The sequence below is a fragment of the Notamacropus eugenii genome, chromosome 4, assembly GCF_028372415.1.
Source record: "Notamacropus eugenii isolate mMacEug1 chromosome 4, mMacEug1.pri_v2, whole genome shotgun sequence".
NCBI classification, from domain to species: domain Eukaryota; kingdom Metazoa; phylum Chordata; class Mammalia; order Diprotodontia; family Macropodidae; genus Notamacropus; species Notamacropus eugenii.
This window is the reverse complement of record NC_092875.1, coordinates 145935954-145955147: the sequence shown is the minus strand read 5'-3', so window position 1 is coordinate 145955147 and position 19194 is coordinate 145935954. Positions and strand designations below refer to the sequence as shown.

Here is a 19194-nt window from a genome sequence, read left to right as displayed (position 1 = left end):
GAAACAGAAGAAGTCATTCCTCTTCTTAGAATCTCCTTTCTAATTCAATTCTATGCATATGTTCTGGAGAATCGTCAGTATTTTCCATAGGAAAGGAAAGTGGCAGGAGACACCGCCAAGGTTGCCAAATTCAAGGTCAAAGCTCGAAACAAGTGAGTTGAAAAAAATAAAGTTATTGAGGGTACAATATGCCTACTCGGCAGAACACATCCCAGCAAGAAATCTTCATTAGGGCAGTGTACACAGCATGCTGGGTTATCTGTGTGTTTACATGGGCATGTAGGAGCCAGAGTCTCCAGAGCTGGCCCGCAGCTCATAAATACCGGGAAGGGACAGTTACTATAGTAACTAAGTGCTATTTAATGAATACTGAAGTACAAAAGCTCATAAGATATTCTTAAATTGTCGGAGCTGTCATAGGCTTTCAAGTCTCTTCCATGCCATCCTTTTTAATAGGATTTTTAATGAGCTTGTAGATTTGACACATTTCTGTCTCACCTGCCAGCTCCTGAACCCTGTCCCTTTGTCAGGAAGCCAGCTTTCTTCTACGGATGCGCACACATCCCACGAAAACCGTGCTTCTCGCTCTGGGGACCATTAGACAATTAGGAAGGCCATGGAAAAGGGTCCAAGATTTAGGCGTGGAATGGGTCCTTAAATCCAAAACTCTGGCCCCAATGGTACAGACGTAGACCAGCGTCCTCTGTCAAGAGCTGGTTCAGTGAGCTGTCAGCTGAATCCCACAACATCCCATTACCTCCAGCGAGGTAAACATCTCACATGTAAAAAAAAAAAAAAAGGGTGCACTGTGTATTTTGTTGTGCAGCAACACAAGACTTATTATAATTGACTTTTGTGGGGACTTTTTTTTTAAGGAGCTAGCAACATCTTTCATCAAAATGTCCAGATCTTCCTAACTCACTCCCACTCCCGATTCTCCAGCATCATCCATCATCCCCTGTCCAATTCCTCGCCCTCTTGTGATCTGGTGCTTTAAAACCGAGAGTACCTCTCTTACCTCCTCCGACTCCCTCCCATCTATGCAACAAGACTAGAGACGGGGCTGCAAATACACTTAAAACTGAGCAGCATTCATGAGTAACAATTATAATAAAAATGGAGTGGGGGGGGGGGGGGGAGGCAGAAGCTACTGTGAAACTGAAAATCATTAGCAAAATGCAGCAAAAACACCAGGGGTTAGCCCGGTTCTTACATAACGGTTCCCGTGCTTCATGGGAGAGGTAGGCTCTTCAGTGGTGGGTGGTGGCCACCCCCTTCAGGATTTTCCTGGAATTGCTTAGATTTCAATGCAGCAACTTGATAGCATTTTGTACAAGTTACTGAGCAAGAGCATATAGGTCATCTCATCCTATATGCCTGAGAAAACAGGGGCATAAGAGTGAAGCCATTTGCCCAAGGTCACCTCAGCCAGGATCAGAAAAATGACCAAGATCTTTTGACTCTCATGTATAATTTTAGATGTTATTTAACCTCCACTGCCTCAGTTTCCTCCACTGTAAAGTAGGAATCATAATAGCACCTATCTTTCAGGGTTTTGACAAGGGCAAACTGAGCAAATATTTGAGAAGCACTTCACAAACCTTAAGGTTCTCAGGAAATACTATGAGTTCACTGTCACCCAATTGTACCATTCTAACATCAATTGTACAACTGAGCTTTTTGCTAAATGCTAAAATCTTCTTTAAGTTAAATTTCTATTAGGAGACTTGTTTATTTGGCTTTTTTAACCTCTGTTAATGAAGGGCACGGCCTTGGGGGCAAGTCATTTAACCTCTGAGCCAATGTTTCTTCTTCGGTAAAATGGGGATAATAACATTTTCACCACCCACTTCACAGTGTTTCTTTGAGAAATGGTGCTTTGTAAGCCACACAGAGAGAACATGACTTGAGAGATAGATAGCTGGATCTGGAAGACCTGAATTCAAGTCCTGCTTCTGACACAAACTGATAAATGAACCTGGGCAAGTCACATAACCTCTCAGTTGACCTGAGTAGGTCCCTAACACTTAGTTGTAAATCTGCATTGGCAAAGACAGCTTCTGTACTGGAAGATCCCTATACAAATGCAACCACAGGTCTGGACAAAATGAAACATCTTGCAGAATAATATAAATCTGAATAACTATTAGCTAGGAAAAGTGACATGATAAGATGGAAATAACACTAGATTTGAGAGCAAGAAAACCTACTTTCCAATCTTCTTCCTGCGACGGTCCAAGATAAACAGGCTTACTTGATGTTCCTGGCACACAGCAGTCCATCTCTGGCTTTGTGCCCTTGCAAGATTACACTCCATCCCTTGAATACTTTCCCTCCTTACCTCTCCTTTTTAGTTTCCTTGTCTTCTTTAAAAACTCAGTTCAAGTCCCTGGGAGGCTTTTTCCAGTCCCCCCACCTGTCAGTGACTGCCCCCAATGAGATTGCCCTCTATTTACTATGTATATATTTTCTCACCCATTACAATGTGACCTCCTTGAAGGTAAGGAAAGTGTTTTGGTCTTTTTTTGTATCCCTAGTTCTTAGCATTATGTCAGGAACATAGTAAGTTTTAATAAATGCTTCTTGACTAACCGACTGACTCATTGTGACATTGAAGAATCACTTAATTTCTCTGATCCTGAGATTCCTCACCTACAAAATGAGAGGGTTAGACTTTCGTCTTTATATCAAGAATTCTTAACTGGATCTGTGAAATCTTTTTTTTTTTAATTGATAACCATATTTGAATAATTGGTGTCTTTTCTAATCCTATGTATTTTATTTTGTTTAAAAACAGCATTCTGAGAAGAGGTTCATAGATTTTACCAACTGCTAAAGGAGTCCATGACACAGAGGGTTAAGAATTTCTACTCTAAATGATCTCATCATATGGCTAACAATGGAAGGAGGAAAAAAAAACTTCACCAAATTAATCTGTTCTCTTCAGGAAGTGATGCCCCTCACTTGGAGTGTCTTATATTAAAGTTACTTCGATCATAGCATAAACCTAAAACCATTATGAGGCAGGCCAGAAGAAGCCTTTTGCCTTCTGTCTCTCCATTCCTTCTCCCCCAGTAAATCTGCCCTTGGCTTTGATCTTGACCTCTCCCTACTCCATCAGCAACTCCTTCCCTTTTCTAGGTTAACCTGTCTCACTACCCAGATCTGATGACTCCATACTCAGCCAAGTTAATGCTACCCTCTCTAAGACCCCAGACTGCCTCACTTCCTCAGACTCCGGGCATACCTGTCATATTGATTCTTAACCTGAGGTCACAACCATTTACTCCCACTCTCCGGCTGTCAAATGTTGCTGGAGAAAATCATTAAGATGTGCTATCTAAGTGATCTCATCTACTCCCACAGATTCAATTATCACCTTTAAGAGGATGACACCTAAGTCCATATCTCTAATTCTGACCTCTCCCCAAAGCGCCAGACCTATATTTACCACTATCTAACGTACCATGCTGACACCTGCAACTCAACATATCTCCAACCAAATTCATCACCTTCCCTCAAAGTAATGGCTAGCATTTATAAAGCACTTTACAAAGACTATTCCATTTTATTCTCACCACAACCCTGTGAGGCAGGTGCTATTGTTATCCTTATTTTATCTGATGAGAAAACTGAAGCAGATAGAGGTTAAATGACACTTGACTAGGGTCACGTAGTCAGTAAGTATCAGAGGTCTGGATTTGAACTCAGGTTTTCCTGAATCCAGGTATAGTGCTCTATATATCCAGGTATAGTGCTCTATATACCGCATCACTTAGCTGTTAATTAAAACAGCTCTTCCTTTCCTATTTCTGTTAATCATAACATCAGAGAGTTAACACTAGAAGAGACCTCAGCAGGTTATGAAGTTCCTCATTTTACAGATGATGAAATATAATGATGAAGTATCTTGTCCAGGGTTGTACAGATAGTAAGTGTCAGAAGTAGAAACTGTACCTAGATCTCATTGACTCCGAATCCAGTACCCTCTCTACTACTCCAATTCACCTGAGGTCAAAACCTTTGAGTCATCTTTGGCTTTTCCCCTTGTTCTCTGAGGATCCTGGTCCTGGCCAAGGCTGAAATAAGGACCTCCCCCCCACCCCCCAATAGAAATTTGACCTAAAGAAGATTTTATAATTTAGCAAAAAGCTCAGTTCTACAATTGATAAGTTAGAATGGTAGAATTGGGTGATCGTGAACTAATAATAAGTTAATATTTCTATAGAGCCAGGTTTACGAAGTACTTCACAAATATTCGCTCATTCGGTCTTCACCACAACCTTAACGGTAGGTGCCATTATTCCTACTTTACAGCTGAGGAAACTGAGGCAAATGGAAGTTAATTGACTTGCCTAAAGTCACATGGGAGTTGAGATTTTGCACAAAGTCACAGCACTAGTAAGTGTCTCAGGCAGGATTCTACCCCAGCTCTTTCCACTGTACCACCTCAATGACCCAACCTGCAGGTGCAAGAGAGTTCAAGTGACTCTGAACGTGTTTATTGTGCCAATATCATGGTCTACATTGTTTTTCAAGGTGTTTCAGGTTTTGTTTTGTTTTTTACATTTTGATAATTACATTTCAATATTATTGGTTTCCTTTGTAATCATGTATAATTTTTTTATACATTTAAAAATATTGCTCTGAGAAGAGTTCATAGATTAAAGGGTCCATGACGCAAGAAAGATTAAGAACCTCTGCTCTAGGGTCTAGAGATTGGCTCAGAGACGTTGAGTTAAATCAGAAATCCAAAACACAAATAAGCCTAACGACCCCTTTGTTCTTCCCCTCCACCCCTCCAGGAACTGGAAAAGGAGTTCATAGACCAACCAGTTCCACCCCCCTCATTTGACCAGGCACTCCCATAGGGCTAATGGTCATTTGTGCCTTGAAGGCTGGGAGATTAATATTTCACAAAATCCAAATGAGGCCATGAGAACAGGGACCCTTATCTCTGTCAGAATAGGTCCAATAAATCTGCAATCAGCTACAGGATGCCAGACTCTTTCCTCCTATATTCACTCAACCAATTACAGTGCTAAGATCCCAAAGTAGAGATCTGGGAGTGGAGGGAACAGATAACACCTTGTTTCCCCAAACGTTGCTCTAGAAACTCTGAGAAGCAAGGAAAACCAGCTAAGCATCACTATAACATGTCAAAGATTGGGCCTTTCCCATTGCTTCTCCCCTTCCTTCCCTACCCCCCACTTCTACCAGATCTGACACCAAAGTCAGCTAGTAGAGGCCCACCTCAAGTCAGACTTGAAGAATTTCAGCATTCCCTGACTTATGTCAAGAGTAGCTTTCAATAAATCTCACAAGAATATTTTAGTTTGTCCTTGGACTCCTTTCTTTCCCTAGCTTGTCTGCTGAATTGCCACAAAATCACCCATTCAGAAAAAAAATATATACATATATATACATATATATGTATATATACATACATACATACATACATACATATATATATATAGCCCCTTTTCATCTATCCCTGCAGTTCTCAAATAGTACTAATTCAGAACTTTCAGAGCCAGGAGAAGGATGGGCACAGGATTTTAGTGTAAATAACTCAGGCCTCCGTAATGAAAGGAACAGGTGGTAGTGATGTCTCAGGTAGAAGCCAAGGTTAGTAATAGCAGTTACTGTGGAGCTGAACATAGCAGAGGCACTAATAAACTTCATTACTGACATTTCTATAGGACCTCAAGGTTTGTAACAATTATCTCTCAAGATTCATCATTCTTTAAATTCAGTCTTTCTCCCCTGGCATGCTCCTCTCTACTTGGGTCACAACGTTTTAGATTTGAGCAGGACAATGATATTGATATAAAGTTGTCATTAGGGACATAGGAAGGCAATTCTTATAGTTTGATGAATATAATAGAAACGATTCATCGAAACACATAGTTTGGCTGAGCAGGAGAGAGGACTGGAGCTTCTGACCCTTGCTAAAGGACATGCACAACCAGAGGCTTCTGATAAGCTCCCAACGGTAAGGCAGCTTCATCAAAGAGACGTGGATAATGAACTAAGTGCAGCCTATTTAGCAGACTTAGTAAGAGCAACTTTGACCCTCTCTGAGCCTCTCTCTTAGCCTTCCCTTTTCTGCTGCTGGCAGTTATGGGGGTGATTCTCACACAGCAGTAAGTATGTGTGCTGACAAAGAGAGACTGAGCCCAGGCCTTGGATCCCCAGCTGCAGTTTCTGTTTGTTATATCTTTCCCTGAGCACAGGTGACCAAACAGCAACCAAGAGGGATGGTCTCTTCAGGAGAGTTTACCCCAGGAGTTCCTGAGTTCCACAGTCAGAGCTGATCGGTACTTATAGTTTTCTGCAACTATGCCCTTCTCAGAGAAGATAACCACTCAAGGGAAGGTGAGATCAATCCACGCCCTGGATGACCAGAAAATATAGGTGGTGAGGGAACTGTTTGGACAATGCAGAATCAAGGTGAAGGTGAGGTGTCTCTTTGACAGTCCCATTAAGTGTTTTATGTTTCCATATTTTATGTACCTACCTCCTAAAAGGGAAGGGTAGGAGTTATGAGTAACTATTTTATGTTTCAAGCATTGTCAGTGTGTGCTTATGAATCTTTTATGTTTTAAGTATTTCTTTTGTGTCAAGGAAAATTGCTATTAAATAGCTATATGTAATCTACCTTTTCCATTGCCTACGGTTCTAATCCCTTCAGGAAAGACTCTATAGACTTGAACCAAACCCGCCAGGGTGTGGCTGTATAAAGCTAGAGACAATGGAGGTGAAAAAAGAGTCTGATTCTCCTCTTTAGAGACCAGACTCTCCCAGTAATATGTGATTTCATAACCAGGGATTTTTAATGGGAGAGGCCACCCGAGCCTCCCTAGGCCACTGGATTTGTTATAAAAACATGTGGGAATACTTTCCTATGACTTAGAAGACAGACTTGCCAGAGAGATACAGAAGTTAAATAACTTGCCTCCACTCACTCAGCCAGTAAGTGTCAGAGGCAGGGTTTGAATCCACATTTTCCTGACTCTAAACCCAGCACTTGATTCACTGCCTCTATGCCATGTGCTAGATTCTAGAAAATAGTTAGAAAAGCAAGAAACAAGAATTAGACCACAAAAGAAAGGAGCTAAACACTGCCTCTAGCATATATGGGACATTTTAGAAAATAGGAACAAGTGTTTTAATAGGCTATAATGACCGCCCACTTTAAAAGAAGGGTAATTTACTGTCTGACATCTGATAGGCCATAGTTAGACTGACTCCCTAGCTATCCCTGGTCCATATATGAGTACTCTTTGTTTGCTTGTTTTGTTTTGTGTTGGGCCAGACATGATTCCATTACTATAGGGCACTCCCACTGAGGAAATATCCCTCCGGACACTGAAAGATTACGTGACTTGTCTAGGGTCACACTGCCAGTACATGTCAGAGGTGAGATTTGAACTCAGGACCTTGCTGGTTCTGTGTCCCACTCTCTACACATTATATCACTCATTGAGAAAAAGAGGGTCTAATAACTGTCTAACTCCAATGAATGTTTTTAAATGGACGTTTCTGCCCAGCTTACTACTTTTCTTATCATGATTATGTATTTCTACATAAAGCTGATTCCTTGAAAATATCATTATTCAAATGTCTTTTTCATCCAATGTTAAATATAGTATCAAAAATTCATAGGCAGTCATGTGAGAAATCCTAGAAAGCTTCACTGATTGGTTGATGAAGTAATACTGTATATATCTGATTAGCAAGTCTGCCAAATGGATAAGGGTACTTAATGAGGCACTATAATTCCTCAAGAAAAAGGGCAGAAAATTTGTGCCACTTAATGTTTGGACTAAGAACTAAGGACTGAACCATTAACTGAATATAATGAAACCAAGTCAAAAACTTAACACATCTTAAATCATAAACTGAGAGACTAAATGTAAATAAGGATAACTCATATAACATATGGATAGTGATTGGAATGGCATCTCTGATTTTACTCTCTAAAGGGGGAAGCTAGGTGGTGAATTGGAAAGAGAGCCAGGCTTGGGATCAGGACGATAAGTCTTTCTAAGTTCAAATCTGGCCTTAGACACTTACTAGCTCTGTGACCCTGGGCAAGTCACTAACCTCTGTTTGCTTTTGTTTCTTCATCTGTACAATGAGTTGCAGAAGGAAATGACCAAATCACTTCAGTTTCTTTGCCAAGAAAATCCTAAATGGTATCAAAAAGAATCAGATACAACTGAAATGACTAAGCAACAAAAACTCTCTGATATGGAAATTCCTCTATCAATGCAAATCAATCCCTTCCCTACATTTTAGAGGCTTGCCCAGAGCAATAAGGAGCTGTGACTTACCCAGGGTCACATAGCCAGAATTTATCCTTTATCAGAATTGAACTGCAATTTGTTGGTTCTAAGGTCAGTTCTTTATCCACCAAATAACACTGCCTACATCTATAACATGTAAATGTATGTATAAAAAAAAGAGGATGAGCTCTAAAAAGCTAAACATTTTGCTGATGTTTACCTAAACTTAAACATAAGGAAATGCTAGTGCTCAATTTCTCTTAACCTTCATTTTATAAAGGACAGCTATAAAGTAAGAAAGGATTTAAAATCCAGAGAGATTAATGAAAAATAGAAAACTGCATAAACTCTGAGTTTGCCCTTAAGTCAGTTCTTAGATTTGAATTGAAGAAAATTTCAGAGGAGAATAAGGTAAGTAATATATAGACTCTAGGAGTGGTGGTAGAGGTTGAGGTACCAGGGAAGCACACCTGGATCTTGACACACAATTCAGAAAGAACACTAAAACATAGAAGAAAAACAAAGGACAAAGCAATGTTACAGAAACCAGTACCTAAAACTTGTGAGAAATGAAGGGATCTAAATTTATGTAGTCCAGAAGCCAGATGACTCAAAGAGACATAATCACAGTCTATAAATACCCTCAAAGTAACAATATATGGTAAATGAAGTAAGTGCATTATTCACAGTTTAGGCCATTTCTCCTTGTTCAATTGTCTAAGGAAGATAATGCCTGGAATACAATACTGGAACCTAATTTAGAAATTAAAGGCAGTGAGAGAGGTCCTAAAGAAACAGTGTTTAGGCACCAAAAACTATCAAAGACTTAGGGGTCGAATTTAAATGAAAATGACAGGGAAAGATTTATTGGACTCCTTCACAATAATAGAAATGAGAATGACAACATATTTGCATAAAAAATTATCAGCTTTTTAGCTGATTAGCAAACATGAATCATTCTGTTAGTACATTTAAACTAAACACTGAGTAGCTTCTTTAAAAAAAAAAAAGACCAAAATTTTATTGATCTCTTTTGCTGTTACATCATCTAATTTCCTTTAAATAGCTTCTTAAATATACAATAAAGTTCCTATGCTTTTGTTAAAGGAAGATACCATGGTATAGTGATAGGAGTACTGGGTTAGAAGTCATAAGATCTGAGTTCCAGTCCCAACACCACAACTCTGAACAAGATGCTTTACCTCTGAACAAGACACTTTCAGCTTCTGCATCAGTTCAGATGGTGCTACCACTCTGAATACAACTCCCTTTCAAATCATACTTTGATTATTGCAGTTTCCTGCTGATTGATGTGTCTGCCATGAGTCTCTCCCTACTCCAATCCACCCTCCCCTCAGCTGCCAAAATGGGTTTTTGTAGCACCAATGTGATATTCACAGTGCTTACAGAAGCCATGAATATGTTGATGCAATTCTGAATTGTGAAATACAACAAACTTTCCACATGGAAGACAGAACCAAAATATTTATTCAGACACCAGAAAGCCAAAGCCATCATAGTAACAAAGAAATCCATCATAGTAACCAAGAAGTCTATGCACATTATCAGGCTTCCCATAAACAAACACTCTTGAGCCTAGTTGTCTGCCTTTCTCTCTCCCTCCCTTCTGACTGCTCTGACCAGTTTTCTCCCAGCTCTGCTCTAGCTCTGCCCCTTCCTGTTCCACCCATTCAGCAAACTCTTCTCACAGACTCCATGTGACTCAGATTTCCATGTGACTCAGACTTCCATGTGACTGAGGTGGGTTACATGAGCCTATTAATGAATGGGAAAGATCTTCCCATTTAAATTACCATTACAGTTTTTTAAAACCTAGGTCTGACCATATCATTCTCCCCTCTTCCAGATTCCTATTCAATAAACTGTGATGGCACCCTATCAGCTCCAAGATCAGAAATAAAATTTTCTCTTTGGCATTCAAAGTTCTTCATAACCTAACCCTTTCCTATCTTTCCAATTTTCTTATACCTTACACTTCCCATGTTTTTGCGACCCAACCACACTGGCTTCCATGTTGTTCCTCACATAAGACAACCCTTTTCACAACTTCAGGGATATTTACCCTCTGTCCATTATGCCTGGAATACTCTTCCCTTCCTATCTCTGACTCCTGGCTTCCCTGGCTTCATTCAAGTTCCAGCTAAAATCCCACCTCTAGAAGAAGCTTTTTTCCCAAACCTCCTTAATGTTGGTGCTGATTATGTTATTTGTACATAAGATGTTGGCATGTTGTTTCCCTCCTCACACACACACACACACACACACACAAACACACACTTAGGCTGTAGGCTTATTGAGAGAGTGGATTATCTTTTATCTTTTTCTGTATTCCCAGTCATAGTGTGTGTCACATAGTGGGTACTTATCGACTGACTGATAATTCCCGCACAATGTAGTTGTGAGCCTTCTGTCATTATACTTTTGGAGCTAGAAGGGATCTTTGAGATCACCTAGTCCAACTTTCACCATTTTGCAGATGAGGAAACTGAGACTGAGAGAGAAATGACTTGCCCAAGTCACACAAGCAGAGATGGGACTCAAACCAAAAGGTCCTCTGACTGAAGTGAGTGCTCTTTTCTGCTCTGCCACATACCAAGTGAGAGGATGAGTGGGAAGGCATTTTGGGAAGGATTGAGAGTTGTACATTTGCAAAACAGAATTATTCCTATATATATGAAAGCTGTTTTTTTTAAAGAGATTAATATTTTCATTCACTGCTTCTTTCTTCTATTATAGGAAAGATAACTTCAAAAAAATATCCTATGCTTTCTGAGAGTACTGTTATCCCCTTAAGCCAAACAAACCATTTCAAAAACCTTGGGTTTCAATAACTCATGAAGCCACCTGAACTCTGAAAGACATTGCCATGACCAGCCTCCTATGGGCTAGCCCCCAGTGCCTAATTGTGTTATGGCACTAGAAATGTAAAAGTTTGGTCAGAAAAATACACCCAGCTCAAGGCCACAAATTATCCCAAATTCTTTGTCTAGCTAATATCTTAAATCTCCTTCCTAAAAACAAAATTTTATGATCACTAGTAATAAATAGAAAAGTTAAGTACAAATAGCCTCAACCATTCAAGATCCCCAGATCAGGGTCATGGCCAAAAAGGTAAGATGGAAGGCACTGAGATAATGTAACAGCTGGATAACCAGCCTAATGTTTGGTTTATTCAAACATTCATTTAATAGAAGTTTATGAAATATCCACTATGTGCTGAGCATTTTGTTTCATGCTGAAGTTAAAAATGTAAGTTCATATGGACCAGTTTGATGTCGAGAGAAACAGAAAAAAAAAACTTTTATGTAAAGAAAAAGTGAAAATTAACTAGTAAAGGACATAAAGTATTGCCCTTTCATAACTGAACAATTTGATGCCTGAAAAGAATAGGAAAAGAACTCTGGTTAAATAAAAACTGCTAAAATGTGTGTGAAAAGAAATACACTCTTCAGCTAGAATTTAGAAATTTAAGGCAGAAAATGACTGTGGTATAAATAGAAAGACTTAAATAACCTTGTGAAGAATGTAGGGTGATGCCTGGTTTGCATGTGAACGATTAATAAGTCAAAGGGGGCAGAGAAAGAATTTTCATTTCTTAAAAACTGATAAAATATGAACATGAAAAAACAGTGTGCAAGACTGACTCAGATGGAAGATTGTTTTGAAAACTGATTAATGTTTGGAGCTGTAGAGTATTGCCATCCCTCCACTCATTTGCATGTAATTGTTTTAAGACTTAAGAGGATAAAACTCATAAGATGAAAAAGTCTCATATCTGTTTGGAGACTAAGGAATGATTAAATAAGAGCTTGATTTCATAGTGGAGATTTGCTGGGTTTTTAACCTCATAAGGGAAAGATGAATTTTGAGATGATGCTCTGATTTAAGGCATTGAAAGTGTGTGGGGAAGACAGTTGAAGATCTGAGCAGGAGAAGAAAGACTCAGAAGGAGCTGGAAAAGCACCTCCATCACAGCTGTTGGAAGAAATCAGTAATAGGAATACTCAACTAACAAGAAAGTTTTGGCTTCTAGTTTCTGATTAGTTGAATCAAGAGTGCAGCTGGTTTGGAAAAGAGTTTCCATTCCAGCCATTGCCTTTGGTGCCCTTCAGCTAGGGGAGGTGAACTTTTTCTGAAGCTTCAGTTGTCCTTGCTGCCTTCTCTTGTTTGAGAAGAGAAAAGAGGATGGAAGAGGAAATAGAAGTTTTGTAACTGTTTTCTTGTAAAGGAGGAAATGCTTTGATGTAACTGGACAATTAAGATTGTGGTAGGTGACAAACTGACCAGGATCGTTGATGAGAGAGTCAAACATGAGCAGTTTTGCTGTGAACTCTATTTGTGCCAATCAGATTGAGTGACACACTATCCTGGTACTATCCTACTTTTTAAAAAATCATCACAGCAACCCTGAGAAGTAGGGGCTATTCAATTCATTTTATTCAATATTACTCAATCGTGTCTGACTCTTCATGACCCCATTTGGGATTTTCTCTGCAAAAATGCTGGAATGGTTTGGTTCACTGTTTCCTTTTTTTGCAGATGAGGAAACTGAGGCAAGCAGGGTTAAGTGACTTGCCCAGGGTCACACAGCTAATAAGTTTCTGAGGCTTAATTTGAACTCAAGAAGATGAGTCTTCCCGACTCCAGGTCTGACACTCTATCCACTGTGCCACCTACTTGCTCTAAGGGCTATTTTATTAACTGGCTTGTTCTTATCTATATGGGATATTTGCAGTTCTTTGGTTTAAAAGGAACCATTTGGCAGTTCAATACTGCAGCACGTTTTCAATACCCTTTTAAGGGTAACTGGAGTTGAAAGAGGTTTTGCAACTGCTTTATCAGGTCCAGAATAGAATAAGATTTGCCCAGTTGAAGAACACTAAAGATCAGCAGACCAGCAGTTAGCAAAGAAGTGGTTTTGTAGGATGTTGATGTTCCTGTATGTAAGACCAGTAACATCCAAGCTGGCAGTCTATAGTTGGGAATTACCCTGCATGCATGGGTCTTCCTCCCCGATGTGCTTCCTTGACAGATTTCTGTGTACCCACTCTTCCCCACTCATATGGCATACCATGGTGCAAGAGTGAGATCTAGGTTCATGTGTGTTGTAATTTACTTATTATTCCTACATTTGCTTTAATACATGAGTACATAAGATGGTATTATTTATTTTTGCTAAATAAATGTTTAAGATCTAATGGTGCCATTATTATGAGTGTCCCTTTTATATAAGTGGAATTGAACTGATTGGGGCTGAAGACTAATTTGTTGAGTTGGGGAAATGTATTTCTTTTCCTTCCTCCCTTCCCCCCCCCCCAAAAAAAGAAATTTATCTGCTAGGACCATGAGATAATGGGAATATAACCACATAATGGTTCCTTTGGGGAACTTAGACCTTCTACTATGAGATGTAAGACCCTAAATGCACACCTCATGCAAATGTGACACAAAGTGAAAAATGAAGTAGCTCTTGTCCTTGAAAAGCTAACATGTTTTGGGAGTTGTTCTATAATAATATTAACTATCATTAATAGTTCATTATAATACTGATAGATGATGTTTCTTTAGCAAAGGTTTGCAAAGTGCTTTACAAATAATATATCATTTTTTTATCTTCACAACAACCCCAGGAGATAGGGGCTAGTATTATCTCTATTTTACAGGTGAGGAAACTAAGGCAGAGGACAAGACTTTCCCAGAGTCACAAAGCTAGATTTAATTTCAGGTCTTCTTTACTCCACATCTGGCATTCTATCCCCTATACCATCTTGATGTTCATAGTCTCAAATTTGCAAGGCACCAAAAAGATTATCTATGTCTACTGTGTCTGATGCCCAGTCCTCTCATTTTGAAATTGACTATTAAGAAAATAACTGGAGCACTGAATACTACCCAATTAAGTACCTTTAGACCATTTTTAATGAATGACTCGTTCATATTATGAATATTCCATACCATGAATCACAGAATTGTCAGTAAAAAGTAGATTAAGATGTTTTATTAAAGGCTAGAAGTAGCATCATGGTACTGTTGTGGCCCATCAACTATGTGTACTTGTTACTAGATTAGGGAAATCACATGTTGTGGAGCTGGGAATGACCTCTTTGATCATCGATTCTGGCCCAGAAGTTATCAGAAGGTAGTCTAGGACCAACTGGGGGATCTTTGAGACCCTTCCAGAGGGTTTGTGAGATCAAAATTATTTTTATAGCAATATTAAGATATTTTAATTTCTAATACAGTAATTATCAGTAGTTATAACTCACATAAACAAAAGGTTCTTAGGATATCTCCAATAATATTTAAGAATTTCATAGCACCTTGAGACTCTGAAAACCACTGATCTAGTCCAAACTCTTCATTTATTACATGAGAAAAAAAACTGAGGCCCAGAAAGGGCAAGTGATCAGACTTATGCAGAGTTTCATAGTTAGTAAGCAGCAGAGTCAGAATTCAAATCCAAAATTTCTATTTCCAAATTGGGTGGTCTTCCCACTTAGCCATGTGTGGGTCTCTATTCATAGTAAGGCCTCAAGAGGTATATCAAAGTAGAATTACTTGTACTATTTTGCCTCAACGTCTAGCTTATCTTCAGGAAACATGGAACTGTTCTGTTATTTGACCAGTGGACAAATGATGATGTCACCACTCTGATCCCTTCAAATCAACTGTATAAAGTGGATTCCAACGTTGTCCTCTATCAATAGGAATTCAACAGTAAGTTCTTTGGAGGATAGGGACCTTGCCTTCTATATCTTTGTCATATATCATAGTGCCTATTACAGAATCACTCATAGCAGACGTTCATGGAATCATAGATCTAGTAAGGAAAGAAACCATCCAATCCATCACCCTAATTTATAGAAGAGGAAACTGAGAGCTACAGTGGTTAAGTGACTTGCCCACTTGCATAGTAATTTACTGAATAATTACAGAGCCTACCATTGTTACGTCCCATACTTATATAAAATTTGTTGAAACATTTATGACTTTCTTTCCAACAGTAACAGGACACTAAAACACATGAAAAATGTGAGGCTCGCCATGGTTGTCCCATTTGTTAAAAGCTTAATAAGGTAAATTAACAAAGCTGCTGCAGTCAGTATTCCATGGTTTTCTCAGTTAGTAGACTGTGTACAGGCTTCCAATATTACCATAGAACAATGAAAATTAGAAAAGAACAGCTGATGTGCACAGGGAATTCTGGGTTGAAGAATTCATCCAAGTGGTGAATTTGGTCCCCTATTAGAAGCCAATTGAATGTGATTTCTATTGTACAATTTTATTTTTTACTTCCTAAAGTAGAAAATTAGATGCAAATATTCCAAGTTTTCAGTTTCCCATGTAGATTGTTTTTTGTTTGGTTTTGGTTTTGTTTTGTTTTTAAGACAAAAATGTATAATGGAACCACAGTTACAGGAGTTACAGGACCTGGCTGTATTACATACTAACTGTGTGGCCTTAGGCAAGTCATGTAATATTTCTGGGTCTCAGCTCTTCATTTGTCAAAAAAACAAAAACAACCCAAGAAGGTTGAACTTGATGGTCTACAAGGTCATTTCCAACTCTAAATCTAGGATCCTATGAACCCTAGATTTTTATTGTTCCTCTTAACCCCCTACATTTTTATCATTTGCACTCTAGGTGTTTGGGTAAATCACAAATTCATATGAAATATATTTCTGAGAAATGGTCTGGAACACTTGTTTTAATCAATAAAATACAAATGAACATGTCTAAGTTTTCTACACAGTTTTTTTCTAAGGTAAGGTCTCAGAAGAGTCTGAGAATCTCTACACATGTTACATGATGGGAAATGGCCCCATACAACCTAATTACTTTATGCATTTGCAAGATACATAGGACATGACATCTCCCACTTTCTATCTTTGTACAATCTGCCCCTCAAGCCTGACATGCTCCTCTTTACTTCTTTATCTCTACCTCTGTGAACCCCAAGATCCCTTATTGGTTCAGATCAAGTGGTACCTCCTTCTAGAGTTCTTTCTTTACTTTTCTATGTAGGGCCACCAGGGGCCATCTCCAGTCCCTATCTATATCTTGACACTGGATCCAGATGGCTCCAGAGGAGAAAGTGAGGCTGGTGACCTTACACAGCCCTGCCTCACTTAACTCAAATTCACGTGCAAGTCATGTTATCTCCTTTCTGATGTCATCATCCTCTTTGAGAAGGAAGAACAAACAGCAACAATTTATTGCCACCTTTCCTCTTCCCCTCATTCACTTTGTCTTTACTGTGTACATGTTCTGAATGACTTATTTGTGAATACATTGAATCCCCATAGTAGAATTTAGGCTCCTTGAGGATAGGATTTGTCTCCACTATGCTTACTCTTGTGCCAGGCACACAGTAGGATTTTTATAAATACTTATTTATTGTTTGGTTGAATGATAGAGAAACAGTTCCCTTCCCTGGTCCCCCATAAAGCCCAGAAGTGTGTGGCCTTGTACCTTACCTTGTTGCTTTTGGGTCCCAAATAACAATGTCAGCATCAGATCCAACAGCAATTCTTCCTTTCCTTGGATAGAGGTTAAAGATTTTAGCAGCATTAGTGCTAGTAACAGCAACAAATCGGTTTTCATTCATTTTACCACTATGCTGTAACATAGTTCAAAAAGAAAAAAAAATCATTCCAATAAGGAAATATGATAGCCTCCTGTTAACAAAAATATGAGACTTTGAGAGTATTAACATGACTACCTTTTAAGGTTTGCAAAGTACTTTACCTATGTCCTCTCATTGGATCCTCCTAACAACCCTGTGAAAACAGGTATTATTTTATCCCCATTTTACAGGTGAGGAAACTGGGAATGGAAGAGGTTACTTGACCTGTCCAGGGTCACACAGTTGTTAAGTGTCTAAGGTAGGATTCAAACTCAAATCTGCCTGATTATAGATCTAGTGTTCTAGCTACTGCATCACTTAATCATCTATATTGTACTAAATATCTTAATGCTAGAGTGTTCAACGTGTTTGGGGCTATTAAGTAGTTTCAAACAACTGCAACATGATCCAAAAAATGGAACACAGCAGCCACCTCAGAAATTAATCTTTTTTTAACTTTAGATTTTACAGGTGAGGAAACTGGGACCCAAAGAATCTACACTTAGGCAATAAGAAACTGAACTGAGCCTTGAACTCAGGTCTTCTGGGCTCAGAATCTGGTTTAATCTCTGCTACATCATGAATGCTTCCCAAGGTACAATCATGTGCAAAGTTCAAAGAAAGGTATTGAGTTTTCTGAGTCAATGTCGAGGTCTTCTTTTCAGGTATGTCCTCCTCTAGGTAGTGCTTGTGTCACGGATGCTACTCTGGGTTCTTGGTGATTCTGCCAATACAGCTCTTCCTGAGTTCCAATCTGGCCTCAGAAACTACTAGCTGTGTGACTCTGGGCAGGTCATTTAACCCTGTTGCCTCAGTTTCTTCATCTGTAATATGAGCTGGAGAAGGAAGTGACAAACCACTTCAGTATTAAGTTGGAAAAGTTCCATACCTGGGCCCAGAAACAAACTTCACCCCTGGAATTTGTGGATCAATCAGCCTAGCTAAGCCCAGAGAGGTCTATCCATCAGATTAGCTGTAGAGTGTCGAATGTTTTGACCATGGGATAAAAGGAACAGCTAACTAACAACAACCCTGTCTGCTCTAGCATCTGAAGGGTTGTGATCCAAGATGGTGCAATGAGTGCCCACACTGATGAATCTTGTGTCTTTGGCATAGAAGGAGTATCACCTTGGGAAAAAACATCCTCTCACTGTCTCCCACATTTACCAGAATCATAGTGGAGCTGCATCTACAGGCAGCCAAGCATGAGTAATAGCATCTGTAGGCCCTGTCTGGCAATATTTTGCATTTTATTAAAATGATCATTTCCTTGTAATTCAATGAAAGAGGATAGCTGAAATCCTCTTTCCTCTGATTAAAAATATATATTATTTCTCCATGACGCATGTTTCAGGAAGGTCCAGCCTTTTCCTTGCAAGTCAAATACCTATAAGACCAAATTATAATTAGGGTTCAAATGGCTACAGCCCCCAATGTAAGGGGGACAATCCATCAATCTGTGGAAAAGACCAGAAAAAGAAGAAACTGAGATGGAGACGTTCTATCTTCTGCAAGGAAAATTCTTGAAAAACCTACAAACCACAGTTAGATTTCCTTGCCTACTAGAGACCTCAGACATCATTCATACTACAAGGTAACCCAGAAGCATAGTAAGGATAGGAATGAGGTCATCCTCTGGGTGTGATCAAGGGACTGTCAAACTAAACTGGTATCAACGAAAAAAATCTATAAATAGGAATGATGTTTCATAATTAAAGTTGGTGATAATGAAACAGGATGATGTTGTCATGACAACAGAAAAGAAAAAGGTAGCAGCCCTTACAAAATTAAATGGAACATGTGTAAGTTGCTCTCACAGTCAAGGACTGAAGGGGTTTTGAAGGAAAGAAATAAGGATTTAGTAAGTGCTTGTTGTATGTCAAGTACAATGCTTAACAAATATTTGATTTGTTTCCCCACAACAGCCCTCAGAGGTAGCTGCTATTATTATCTCTGTTTTACAGTTGAGGAAACTGAGGCAAATAGATGTTTAAATGAATTGCCTGAGGTCACACAGGTACTAAGCGTTTAAGTCTAGATCTGAATGTGGAACTAACAGATCCCAATCCCAGGGCTCCATCCACTTTACCACTTATCTGCCTCCTTGACTAATGGTCATACATATTCCAACTTACTAGAAAAATATGTCTTTCCTCCTACCCCCATTATAATTTTTTAAATGGAAAACTTTTCATTGTAGATTGAGCACACTTAGGTGGACATAGCTTAAATTGTTCCCATTTTGTGGGCAACACT

At 39.0% G+C, this 19194-nt stretch overlaps 1 protein-coding gene across 4 annotated transcripts in view; it reads right to left on the bottom strand.

Annotated features, from left to right (window-relative positions):
* Positions 1–19194, bottom strand: part of DPYS (dihydropyrimidinase) — a 105288-nt gene that overhangs the window by 37348 nt on the left and 48746 nt on the right. For all 4 annotated transcript variants that reach the window (XR_011965803.1, XM_072603302.1, XM_072603301.1 and 1 more), the window contains exon 7: positions 16790–16932. Coding sequence is in view for 3 of the 4 variants with exons in the window: in XM_072603302.1 (XP_072459403.1) it covers positions 16790–16932 (143 nt within the window). In the remaining variant the exon portion in view is untranslated. The remainder of the gene's footprint in view (positions 1–16789; positions 16933–19194) is intronic.